Source organism: Eutrigla gurnardus, assembly GCF_963514095.1.
Source record: "Eutrigla gurnardus genome assembly, chromosome: 7".
NCBI classification, from domain to species: Eukaryota; Metazoa; Chordata; class Actinopteri; order Perciformes; family Triglidae; genus Eutrigla; species Eutrigla gurnardus.
The window spans coordinates 17,474,254-17,486,951 of NC_139921.1; the positions used below are offsets into that span (position 1 = coordinate 17,474,254).

General features: G+C 43.1%; 1 protein-coding gene across 2 annotated transcripts in view; it reads right to left on the bottom strand.

The window, feature by feature from the left end:
- Positions 1 to 12,698, bottom strand: part of ttll5 (tubulin tyrosine ligase-like family, member 5) — a 41,772-nt gene that overhangs the window by 16,701 nt on the left and 12,373 nt on the right. For both annotated transcript variants that reach the window (XM_084012788.1, XM_084012787.1), the window contains exons 13-26: positions 12,142 to 12,223; positions 11,715 to 11,776; positions 8,548 to 8,642; positions 6,862 to 6,969; positions 6,642 to 6,733; positions 6,078 to 6,140; positions 5,330 to 5,478; positions 4,805 to 5,060; positions 3,599 to 3,716; positions 3,188 to 3,334; positions 2,983 to 3,074; positions 2,692 to 2,840; positions 1,825 to 2,400; positions 1,551 to 1,738 (exon numbers count right to left, since the gene is read on the bottom strand). In XM_084012788.1, coding sequence (XP_083868914.1) covers positions 1,551 to 1,738; positions 1,825 to 2,400; positions 2,692 to 2,840; positions 2,983 to 3,074; positions 3,188 to 3,334; positions 3,599 to 3,716; positions 4,805 to 5,060; positions 5,330 to 5,478; positions 6,078 to 6,140; positions 6,642 to 6,733; positions 6,862 to 6,969; positions 8,548 to 8,642; positions 11,715 to 11,776; positions 12,142 to 12,223 — 2,177 coding nt within the window. The remainder of the gene's footprint in view (positions 1 to 1,550; positions 1,739 to 1,824; positions 2,401 to 2,691; positions 2,841 to 2,982; positions 3,075 to 3,187; positions 3,335 to 3,598; positions 3,717 to 4,804; positions 5,061 to 5,329; positions 5,479 to 6,077; positions 6,141 to 6,641; positions 6,734 to 6,861; positions 6,970 to 8,547; positions 8,643 to 11,714; positions 11,777 to 12,141; positions 12,224 to 12,698) is intronic.

Here is a 12,698-nt window from a genome sequence, read left to right on the forward strand (position 1 = left end):
AATTATGTTCGGCGAACGCTAATGGGAGAATAAATTAAACTGCCGTGGCGTTTTATTTACTTTATTTCCTCCTGTGCACTAAATAGTCCAATGGGAAAATTGTAATGCTGCCAAGCCTTGTACGACGTGAAAAAATGTGTCAGCGTGGTGTTACACAGCCTCAGCTGTAAATAACTTATTAAAGATATAACGTTTTTTATCTTAACTGAGGAAATGAAAATACAATGGATGCCTATTTATGCGGCTTTTGGACCAATTTTTATATATCATATATCATAACATCAACATTTGTATATCTAATTATATGCCATAATAAATAGTTCTTTACCAAATAAGGCACAGCTACCATCATCTAAGGTTATGTCTAATGAAACAGTGTTAAAAGGATGTCTGATAATAATGAATTAAATGTAAACAACACGCTAGAAGGATCACAGCAGAGACATGTGTAGAAATTATCGAAGGCGACGATGGCTTCACTCAGTTTCAGCTTGTGTTTTGTATTTTTGTGGACTAGTATGAGAGTGAGTTAAACCTTTGAGGTCATCTAGTGAAACAGGGTGTTGTTCATGTTTACAACGGTATCCATTTAGTTCAGCGAGTGATTTAATGACTTCAAATCCAAGTCCGAAAAAAAAGAAAGAAAAAGAAAGCAAAAAAAAGCCATTAAGTGCAAAACACTGGACTATTTCACTCCACAAAATAAACTGCTGCCATGTACAGGATTAACTATTCATAAGAAATACAGCAAACACCTTTCAGATAGACAGAATAATGTAGAGGCAAAAGGAAGCCATAAAATTCTGCAGTGTGTGTGGTCTGGTGCCATCACAAAAAAACTTTGACAGAAGAACTCCAGTGAGGCAGAGGAGGAGGTGGAAGAAGAGGAAGAGGAGGAGGAGGAGGAGGTGAAGGGCTCCCCACGCCGAATGACAAACCTTTGGGGAATAGAGGAGAAGGTGGTGATGGAGCCAATGGAACTGCCGCTCCCCTGCTCAGTGCCAATTTGCTACATTCCTCTATTTATAAGCATCAATTACCACAAAAAAAAGTAGCTGCTTGTTAAGTATCAACAGAAATCACTCCCCCATGGTGCATCTGATAATGAGACCTCACACAGAGCTTCGAGGCTTGATGCGGCTCACCACTGTTTAGGCCAGCCAGCTTCAAAACCCCGGTTCCAGACCCACCCCCGCACCAGCCCGCAGACTGCAGGAAAGCCGAGGACTAAAAGGAGGAAGGTGCACGGTGCGAGGCAGCAGACCCTCCGGCTCCAACGGGTCTGCTGAACGAATGAGCAGCTAGACGTGGGGTCAGAGCTAGGTTTACGCATCAACAAAGAGAACTATCAGAGACCTCACAGTGAGAGGACTACTGCAGCAGCAGGCCCCGGATTCTTCTTCCTTACACGAAACAGTACACAGATCAGTTTACAGTTGCTTAATACCCCGACGTAGCTTCGTGTTGGAGCACAATCAAACTTCCTGCCCCAGGTGGGAGTAGCTGTGTGCGCAGTGGGCCATAGAGGTAAAAACAACTAATGAACTCACGTGTTGTGTCAGCAGGTTAATGTGACTGGAGCTGGCATAGTGGCGAGCGACCTGCTTGTCAGACAACTTTTGCAAGGCTGAGATGAAGGCCTGCTGGTGAGACTGGGCTTGAGCAGACAGGGAGTTCAACTCCTTTAATGTCCCCGCTGAGTTTGACTTCAGCTTACTGGAACCGCTCCTGCTGATCACTGACATACACAATAACAAAAGACTAATGTGAGAACACGGGAGTAAAAGTGATAAACAAAAAAAGCATGTCGGGTGCTGCGTTTACCTTGGCCAGCAGAGGTGGGTCGAGATAGCTTCTGGCTATAGATGCGCGAGGCACTCGGATTGGAAGCGGCTGCCCCAGAGCCAGACGTCGATGAGGTAAAGGACTGAATCCTCCTGAGCACCTGGGTCGGCTGCCCGGTGCAGATCGTGTGGGAGCCGGTGGGACCAGCTGTCCACACGGCCCTCGAGGGCTGTGTGACCACGAGGGCAGGGGTGTATGCAGGAGGGTCCGAAAGAGTCTCGGAATGGCAGAACTGGGACTTCGCCAAGGACTGTGCATAGGACGGCGGCTGAAGAGGCGGCGGTGGCGGCGGACAGTGGAGAGGCAGTGACGTCGGGGCGGGGGAGCAGTGCTGCGGATTTATGTGTGTGCAGTCTAAAGTCAAAGGGAAGCTGGTGCAGTGCTGGGAGGCCTGGACCTCCAGCTTGATTTTACCAGTTCTAACCGCTGCTTGTTGGTCGTCAGCACGCACAGAGGGCTGGCCCTCAGGGGCCTTGATGCCTGGATCACTGCTGACTTTCCCCGTGGAGAGCGAGGACTCTGAAGCGCTGGAATCATCTTTGGCCACAGGCAGAGCTGTTCAAAGGAGGAAAGAAGCCAGAGCTCCTTTATCATCAGTTAGCCATTCCTCGGCTCTGACACACATTCGCTTTCCCCCCAATGAGTGCTAATCGTTTGAAGCTGACCTTGACTTCACCCCGGATGACTCCATCCTTTTTTCCCCTTCACTTTTTTTTTTTTTTTTTTTAGGGTTTACAAAATCAAAACAATTCCTGTTTACTGTGCTTGAATGATAAAATATCAAACATAAACCAGACCTTCGGTAACCAAAAAATGTGGGAAAAATGAGACTCAAGAGGAACTCACTTTTGGAATTCTCACAGTTGCCTGAATCTCTGGAGGCATTTACTTCCCGGACGTCTTTCTTAACACTCCTGACTTTTGTTCCTAGGAAGACGGTGGCTGATTTATTTTTCTGTGTGTAGAATGTCAGAACTTCCTCCAGATCGTTTTCACTGTCGGGGGGAAAAAAAACAACAACAGAAGATAAATGTGTACAGCAGATCGAGATAACTCTTCGTGAGTAGCATATATAACTGGAATAGTTAAGAGAGCCAAGCACTGAACAATGGACAGTGAGCTCGCCAATGCACTAACCTTGCGGCAGTGATGTACTCCTGAAACACACTGGGGTTAACACAATGCTCCTCCTCACTGTTCTCCTGTTTTTTCACCACATGTTCTGTTTCCTGTGAAGATAGGGAAGAAAAAGTCAGCCGCCAATGCGACATGCAAAAGATGTTTGCATCATCTGTTCCATTTGTGTGATTCTGTGGTAAAGCCAGCGGCTGGGAATGGGCACCTTGTCGTAACAGTGGATAAACTCTCCTAGCTGGTGGGACAGGATGCGTCTGCGGTCTTGGAGTGGAAGCCGGCGACTAGGCAAGACCACCTTTACGTCTTGCTGGAGATTACTGGCTGCTCTTCTCAGGAAGCGAATCACGAGCTCCTGAGTAGACAAAAAGAAAACATATTTAATCATCACTGAATCACTCATTCAGCCTGCTGCACTCAATCAAGCTGCCTGTGTGTTCTCCTTTCAGACAAGATGGGCTAGAGATTTCCCCTAATGGTTTGCAGTCACTGAGGACGTCACAAATACCTCGTACATATTGAAGCTATGGGCAAATCTGGCATGAATATACATATACAGGAAGCACCACCTATGTCCATTTGTTAAGAAAGGAAAATAAAAAACTGGTTATCATTATACCATTTGGTCATTATCCTTGTCCGGCCATGCTGGGATGCTGTTGGCCCTACTTTCTGCCAGCAGTCTTTGCTGGACTCGCTGCAGGTAGGAGGAAAAGGCCACCCGGGCCTGCACTTTACTGGAGAGGAGAGAGAGGAAAATCCTTAAGAAACTGCAGGTAAAGCAATGGAAAAGGAAAGATTCATAATAAACATTATCCGTGAGGTTCTCCCCTCAAACTTCTGCTTATTGCATTGGAATCTTTGATGCAACAGAGAGAACAAGCAGTACTCATTCATATATTCATGAGCTGACATATCATCCAACAAAGAGAGAGAGAAAAAAAAACTGGTATGTATCACTTTCAGCCAAAAGTTGTTGAAACACAGTGTATCTTGTCCTGCACAGGTATCAAAATGATAAACTGCGTTTGGGACCCAGGTGAGCCTGGAAAGAGTTCTGTCAGAACATTAAAAAAAATGTTTTGGAGAAAGCTGTCAAACATAAAGAATGATATGCTGTACTATAATTTCCCTACTTCATGCACAGTCCTGGCAAGCACAAAGGAATTTCTACAAACTCAGACTTGTTATTGTAATTCCGCCTCAAATTATAATTTCAGGAACACTATTAAAATCACCATCAGACCACAGTCTTGGTCTGATGGTTGGTCTGTTGCACTTAGTTATGACGGTGTGTACAGCGCGTCATATGTGTTTGACAGCACATATATGGTGTCGTTATTCCAATTAAAAATAGATGAAAAGCAAATTTGTTGTTTCTTTTTATACTAAAGCATTATTTATGATGTCATCTTACCACATCACCCTTCACTTCTTCCACAGAATAGGTTAGAATTTATTTAAAAAAAAGCACTACAGTCAAAGCTCAACAGGTTTAAAGCTTTTAGCTAGAGCAGTCAGGACAGTGTTATTACTAAAACCACAAAAGCTAAATAGTGAAATGAAATATGTAAGTTGCAGCAGACTTTTAGAGGCTCAGACATGGTTAATACAATTATCAAATTTGTTGACCCCAGCAATTAGAAAGCAAGTCAGAGGCAGTGGACCACCTGTGGTGTAAAGACTGTAGGTCATATGGCGACACAGGTACACAACAAGAGCAATGCTCTAACAAACTGAGGGGCTCTATTTCTTCTCATCCTTGTACAGTGTGGGAGGGAGACGAGAGCAGCAGCAGCAGCAGCAGCCCAGAATACAGACTAACCTGAGGTCCCACCCCTGCTGAAGGATGTTGAGCAGGTTGACTCTGGGCTTGGCATTGTGCACGCCTGCCTCGGAGCTGGACAGAGCCTCGCCGTGGCAGCGCTCCAGTGGTGTGGCCACTTGTTTTCTTTGCTCTGCTCCCAAAGCCTCGTGTGAGACGGGCCTGAGAGCTTTTTTCACCTCCTCTCTTTCCTCCTGAGCGCACTCCTCTCCCTCCTGACTGCTGCACTCGATCAGGGAGGCCTTGGATTCCTTCCCTGAGGTATGCAAGCGTTGCAAAGGAAAGACATGTCAGTTGCATCACTGGCATTTGGGATAAAATACACGCACAAACTCAGCATAGGGGCTCTATTGTTGCTGCAATGAAGTGAACTCATTCAGAGTCATATTTGGCCAACCTTAACATGACACGGGGGACTTATTTATTGGATTGAAAAAAGCATTAGTATGTGATGTCCCACTTAGCTACACCAAGTAGCAACAAAAAAAAGCTTTTTCCTGAAGCGAGGCACAGAACACATCATACCCGACTTCTTTTCCCCTGCAGCCGAGCGATGAGTCAGGTGGCGCTGTCTCTTCTTCCGTGCCTCCAGAGACAGCAGCTTCCTCTCGTACTGGACGCCGTGGCAGCCATGGACCGAGTCCACCTGCAGCTGCACATTTACGTTCACATTCCTGAGGGATAGACACAAGACGCGTCAACACAATAACAACAACGAGGATGATTTATACGGGTGTCATCAACGGTTACAAAGCAGAGAAACAGTTCAGCTTTCACTGAAGCCAATACTGAGGAAGATTAGTGTGGTTGAGGAGCTTGTCCAGAAGTTGACATGAGAGACAGTGACAGGCCCAAAGGAGGTTAGATATTTGCAGCAACATACGTCTCCCTAATCTGGCTACCTAATGATTATGGGAAAATTATACATGGGCTTAGTTGGTGGCCAAATCTCCAGACAATATTGTGCAATATTCAAAGCTGCGGTGGTGAAAGCCCGTACTGATTCAAATAACATAAATGCATGCTGTATTACAATAATAAAAATGTGCTTCCATAAAAAGGCACAGTTCATCTATAATAGTCTTTCCCCTCTTGCCCCCAAATTGCCGCCGCAACGCCACACAGACATCGGGCGCGCTGGAAAAGTCGACTGTGCAACTCTCACCTATCCAATCCGAAGAGCAAACAAACGACACGTTAGAATCCAACCGTTTTTCCACAAACTGATGGAGAGACCTAATCCCCAAATCCCGACCACAATGGAAATGCTTACCTTCCATGGAAAAGTCTGCTCGCCAACATGTAGTTCATTGATGTCTTGGACTCCAGATATCCACTGAGAGAAGAAGATAATAAGCAAATTACAATAATCATAAAAGGCAGGAGCCCCAATGAGCCTCGGCCTCCTTATTTGTGGCCAATGTGTTAAAAAACGAGGCTTAATATAGCTACTCTGGAAGCGGCCGCTGTTAAACGCAACGATAATTCCACCCGACCACTCGATAATATGCTTCTGAAAATGCCACAAAATTCCTGCTGCCAAGACAGCCATGGATCTAATCAAGCAACAAATCCTCATATAGGAATATGAGTTGTAAGCACAAAAACAGACTTCCTCTCAAATATGTATTTCAACAAAACACGCTGTCTTCTTTGCTGGAACACAATACAGAGTTCAAAAATACTAATTATGTAGCTACACCCTAGTATGGTGGTTTAATTATTATACGCTTTAGGCACCGACTGTATCAAATTAATCTAAGTGCCCCACCTATCTGAAGACAGTGGTAATAATGAGCAACATTATAGACAAACACTCCTTCTTGGCTCAGCTTACCCATAGAGCTCCCATGTTTCTGCGGTGGGGAAGATCCTCACGAAGCCTCCTCGTCTCTCGTATTCTTCCTTTATCCTCCTCAGCACTTTGATCTGCAGTGGTGAAAGAAAACAAAAGTGTACAGAACAGACACAGTTTTAGAGAGTTAAAGTACTTTCAGCGTCTTAATCCAACAAAATCGCACACATCATGTAACACAACACCATTTAAAAGGCCTGACCTCCTCAGCAGTCAAGCTCAGAGTGCCGTCTCCTTGGCTTTGTTTAGGTCCTAGTTTGTCTTTCAACCCCTCTGGTTCAGCGTTCCTGGCTGGTGTGGGCCTCTGTCGCTACAGAAGAGTAGAGACAAAAATCACTCTAAATTAATACCAACCATGTACTTTTAAGCCTCTTTCCAACATGAATACATGCCAATGCTAACTCTCATTCTTTTTCTTTATGAATTCAAGTAGGCATAAAGGTTGTAATTCTTACATTTTTGGGAAAGAAGTCATCTGCTACTGACAAACAACCTACTCATCTGAAACACAATCTCTCATTATAAATGGAAAATGTGCAAACTTCAGCTTGCGTGACAAAACAACAAAAAATACCCTCTCTTTTTTCTCTCTGCCACATAAATTAAGCATATTTGTTATGCACTGGCTTCGCTGGCTGTCTCCCGCCGGCTTGCACTACCAGGCCGTGATTGACAACTTTGGCATGCGGGTTGGAACTCGGGCCAGACAGAGGGGGCACAACCCCACGGGATCACATGCAGAATTTGTCATCTAAATAGCAGGGGGATTATATTCAATTTGTCTGACGTGGCTGGGGGGATACAAAAGGCAGCCAAAAAGTGACAGGCCTAATCCTTAAAAAAAGAAACTCATCTGTTGCTCCTAATCAGAGTAAAGTAAGAGGAGAGCTTCTCTGGAGTTTTAAACAGCCTCTGTGGTTTATAGTGTAGGGCTTGTTTTAGTGTCTGAGTAACTCTGTCTCAGCAACGTTTTGGGTCAAGTGGTGCATTGCAGCACGTCCTTACTAAAGCCACTCCGCTAATGTAATGAGAATTCTATTAAATATAGCATCAGGAATCGATCTGACTGGGTCTGTCACGATGAAAAATGGTAAAGTCATATAATCAAATAAGCAAAAAGCTATTTCTTACCGGTAATGTAACAGGCATCAGAGAATTGCAAATGGACATGGCAAAAGAAGATTAATGTGTCTGAGTCTGAAGAAAACGTAGCATTCTGCTGTCTGCTGTGGCTTTCGGTGCAGAAAGAGGTCTCTAAGAGCCGGTGAACGGTGGGTGAGCATCGGAATTACCGCCTTAACCTTTAAGGGTGCATGCTCCATCAACACACAACAATGAGACATTGTTACTGTATGTCTAAACAGGCTCTTTACACAATATAAGGTGGAGCAGAAATCTGTCTGATTTAGTAATCTCCCTCCAGCAGATTCGGTGCCAAATCTGGGTGCAGTAGTCGAGTGGAGGGAGCCAAGAGCATTAGCAGTTGTGGCATCATTAGGCAACAAGGCCTGGAGAGCGCATTAGTCACTTGATTAGAAATGATAAAACAATAAGCCACGGAGAGTAGCGCTCGCAAACTGATGTCACTCAAACGGTGTAATTGCATTAGCGCTTGTTTTGCATTACAGTGAAGTTTCCATGAGGATAGAAGAAGAGCTCAGTGACAGTGGCAGCAACAGGAATGTACTGTAAGCAACACGGAGATGAAGACAAGAATGAGAATGTTTCACAAGGAGGGGTGAATGAGTGCAACACTTGGCTCAAGTCTTTGCCGTGAGTGTGTGTGTGTGTGTGTGTGTGTGTGTGTGTGTGTGTGTGTGTGTGTGTGTGTGTGTGTGTGTGTGTGTGTGTGTGTGTGTGTGTGTGCGTGTGTGTGAGCATCCTGTACCTGCGTTTTTTGGGCCGCTGGGTGCTTGAGGCTGGGGTCAAAGGTCACTCGGTCAGAGCGTGGTTGTCTCGATAGGGGGTCCTGACACACAAAGCCTGCAGGGACACATTAGGGCCATAAAGGGGTATATTAATGACATCATGTCTTAAACATGTTACTCATTCCCATGGACTTCATATATTGCAACAGGTCTCCAAAGTTGGTGCAAGAGGACCAAAGTAGATCGAGGGGCCAAAGAGGCAATAAATTACATGTAATTCGACAATATCTTTAACAATAGCACATTATATTTCAGAAATAGCTGGTTGTGATAATAATACACCACTGCCACCTGACCTTGCTTAAACTTGTTTGACATTTTGGGAAATACACTCATTTGCTTTCTTGCCGAGAGTGAAATGAGGTGATTGCTATCACTCATATCTTTCCATTAAATATAATGCAGCGAGCAGCTGGTTAGCCTAACTTAGCATAAAGCCTGGAGACTGCAGGAAACAGCTTGCTTGGCTCTGCCTACTAGAAGCTATAAAGTCAACTAATTAACACGTAATGCCTTGTTTGTTTTGTCCGTACAAACACCAAAGTGTAAAAACAACCATTTATTTTTTAATGGAAGGTTATATGACGGACTATTTCTTGTCTCTGAGCAGTTGCCAGGCAACCAGCAGAGACTCTAGGAAGTTACAGCTTGTCCCCTAATAAAATTTGAACTTTGAGTTTTATATATAAAAAAAGCTCAAATGTATTAAGCTGTAAGCTTTAGAGATGCTGATAGGGGTATTTTGTTAACATCAAACTGAGCAGGCTGGTCTTTTCCCCTTTATGCTAAGCTAAGCTAACCAGGTGTTGGCTGTAGCCTCATAATGGACAGGCATTACAGTGGTATTGATCTTGGCATCGAAACTCTGCGCCAGAAAGCAAATACACAAATTTCCCAGAATGTCAAACTATTCCTCTAACTTTTGTGCCAGGGAGACTACTTTGGATGCATACAGTTAAACACATTTATATTCAAATGGTATTTGATAAAGGTGGGGGAAACCTTTTTGTATTTCACACTAAGATGTTGCCACCCAGTCAATAAATCTATGACCTTCTGTTTATTAATTCCCACACTCACTCCAGGCTATCTAGAGGTTAAAGTGAAATGATGAAGAAATATGTTTATGTTGCATCTTGCAGTCACACTAGAAGTGAATTAAGTCTATTGACAGCTTGGAGCTCGAGGCTATTTGTACTACCTCATCCAAGCCGTCAGATAAGAATCAGGCCCCTGCCATGCTCTTTCCTAAACACCGCAATTATTACAAACATGGGCAACACGGAGCTGACAGCTTCACACAGGCGGAAAATGAATGCTAATGGAATGCTGTCATTATTTACAGGTCTGGGATGCGGCCCAAGTGTTATCAGCCAACAACGCCTTAGTTTGTTTGGTACATAATAGATGTGCTATGTTTTACATGCCACTGCTCATTTTCCCCAGACCCGCAGTAGCATCTCAGTCCAAAGATAACTGGCAATTTATGATTCTACTCTTTCATTTAATGAGCCGGAGGGGAGGGTTTTTCAAGCCACAGCATGGCCTGGGATAAGACGTGTGCGCATACGTGGACTTGCACGCACACACACACACTTGCCATTCCTTTAATATCATTAGGCTTTAGACGGCAGACAGGCTTAATCGTTCAGCGACAGTTCCGATGAATGTCTGCTAATAATTTGTCTCTGTGCATCCTATGAATGGTAATGAGGATAGATAAGAGGATTAAGTGATGTGAAGTTTGTGCACTTTTAACTCTCGTCTACAAAGACAAACTCAGACATCTGTATGCATGGGCAAGGTGTGACATTATTTTTGGTGTTAACTTACACATCACAAAATGGTACAAGCTCTATTCTGCATGCAAATTCAATAATTAAGAGTGTAGGAGACATAACAGAGACACATCTCATTCCCTGCTACATCTTACTGCTGTATAAACAGCTTTTATCTCTGGCTTGGGTCAGACATTTTTTTGGATCTTCATGCGAAAGATTGCTTTAGTTTGACATGTCGGATCCAGTTTCATTAAGAAAGCTTAATGACTACAAAACATCTAAGGCCTCTGTTGACAATTTTGTCCGCGAGTCATTTGATGTTAAATAATGGAGTCTGCGGTTTGTTCTCTCAACACTGGAGCTCCTATTATGAAGCCGTACAGCTATTCTCGTCAGTTTGCACAAACTCCAAAGAGTGGAATGAAGGAAAACATTACACGTTGAACAATAGAAGACTGTCTCCACCTGCTTGGAACCGGCTCGTTACAAGTAAGGCCAACTTCCATCTTTGCCTTTGAAGGAGGTGAGTGAAGAGAACACAGCATGATTTACAGCACTTTTTTATTTTACATAAGCTTCTACAAATTTAACAAATGCATCCCAGTTGTATAACTTTGCTATAAATAATGTCCAAGGTGTGCCTCTAACAAAATAATTTACATTTAACCTATTATTTTAGGTTTTTTTTCATTCAAATCTGAAGTATGAGTAATGTTCTCAGGCAAGTATCTATAAATATCTTAATCGTGGAATTATTGACTGTTGATGGATACGTTCAAAGTATGCAGTCTTTTGACGTTTCTACTTGTTTGATGTGTTTTATTTCAACAACATATAATTAACTGGTGCAGAGGAACGTTTTTCAGGCCAAGGAGCCCTTGGCTGATGGTGACACGACGGAGGGACCCTTATTACATATCGTTTAAATTGTGTTGCTTATTAAACCGGGCCAATAATAATGTGTAGTGCAGCCTATAGTGCCATGTATAAAGGTTCTTTAATGATGTATGTATTCAATGCTAAGCCATTGAAATATTATTTTTTGACAACTTCATTTATTTATAGAACATATTGTAATTCTATATTGGCATTTCTACACCACAATTTCATATTAACACAACAATTAATATTTAAATTAGTTTATATATGTTGTATTAATGTGAATGTGTATTTTTGGACATATACTACATTTTGGAAGAAAAAAGTTCACTAATGTAATGGATTTAAAAATGTAGCTATAAGCACAGCATTTCCATGACCTACATGCCTATGAAGTGCACTCACTTGCGCAAATCTCAGGAATCAATAGTAAATCGTATTTAGTCATTGTTTCAGCATGTACTCACCCACAAGCGAAAACATGTCTGCAATCATGCTGGCCTTTATCTTCAGATCCAAGGGCGCATCACTGTAAATAAGTTGATTTTTTATTTTTTTTTAGGGAACAAAGAACTTAATTAAAAAATGACAACACATAAAAAGACTGCAGAAAATGAGTCAACTATCATGAGAAGATACAGATCTGTTGTGTGACCTTGACTAAACTCTTAAAGGCTTTTGTGGGAGATTTTTGCCTGAGAATGTGCTTTCGCAATATAAGTGTGAGTGCCATTGACTTTAATGTGGCATTTCTTTTGCAATATTTTTTTTCTTTTCTTTTCGTATTCAACTACAAAGCCTTCCTTTGAGTACGTGGGGTAAAAGAAACTGTCAGTAGATTCTATCCGAAACGACAAAATAAAGTGATCAAATGATGAAGACGCCGTTACTCACCAGGCCAGGGAGGGAGAAAGGTTCACTTCTAACAACCAGGGCTTGAGGTCGGAGTCAATGAGCACGTCAAAACCGTACAGCTCTGCGGAGGGAAACGCAAAGTGAATCAGAAGGTTTTCACCTCCCACCGCAGACCGGGGAAGTCAGCAGAGAGAAAGCCGACACAGAAACCTCAGCGATCTGCTCACTAAAAATAAGGGATGATGGCTATCAAAGTCACTAGAGTTTTATCACGGCCCCATTATGTGGCATATGACATTGTGGCCTGGCCTTCCTGTTACTGATTACACGCATGTTATATCCCCCCCAATCACTCAGGAGAGGAACGTCCACCGAAGCCTGCCACTGAGGGATTGGCTCAATTACATTAACTAAGTACATACACATTTCAGCTGTCGTGAAGCTGCTTTCCTAAGACGTAAGATCAAAACACACTGTGGCTGTGGACATTTTAATAAATACAGTGGATACTTTTCTCATGACTGGGAAGGTTAGGCAGTATCCATATTGCCACTATATATTAACAACAAGGACTGAACTCCATCATAAAGTTTTAC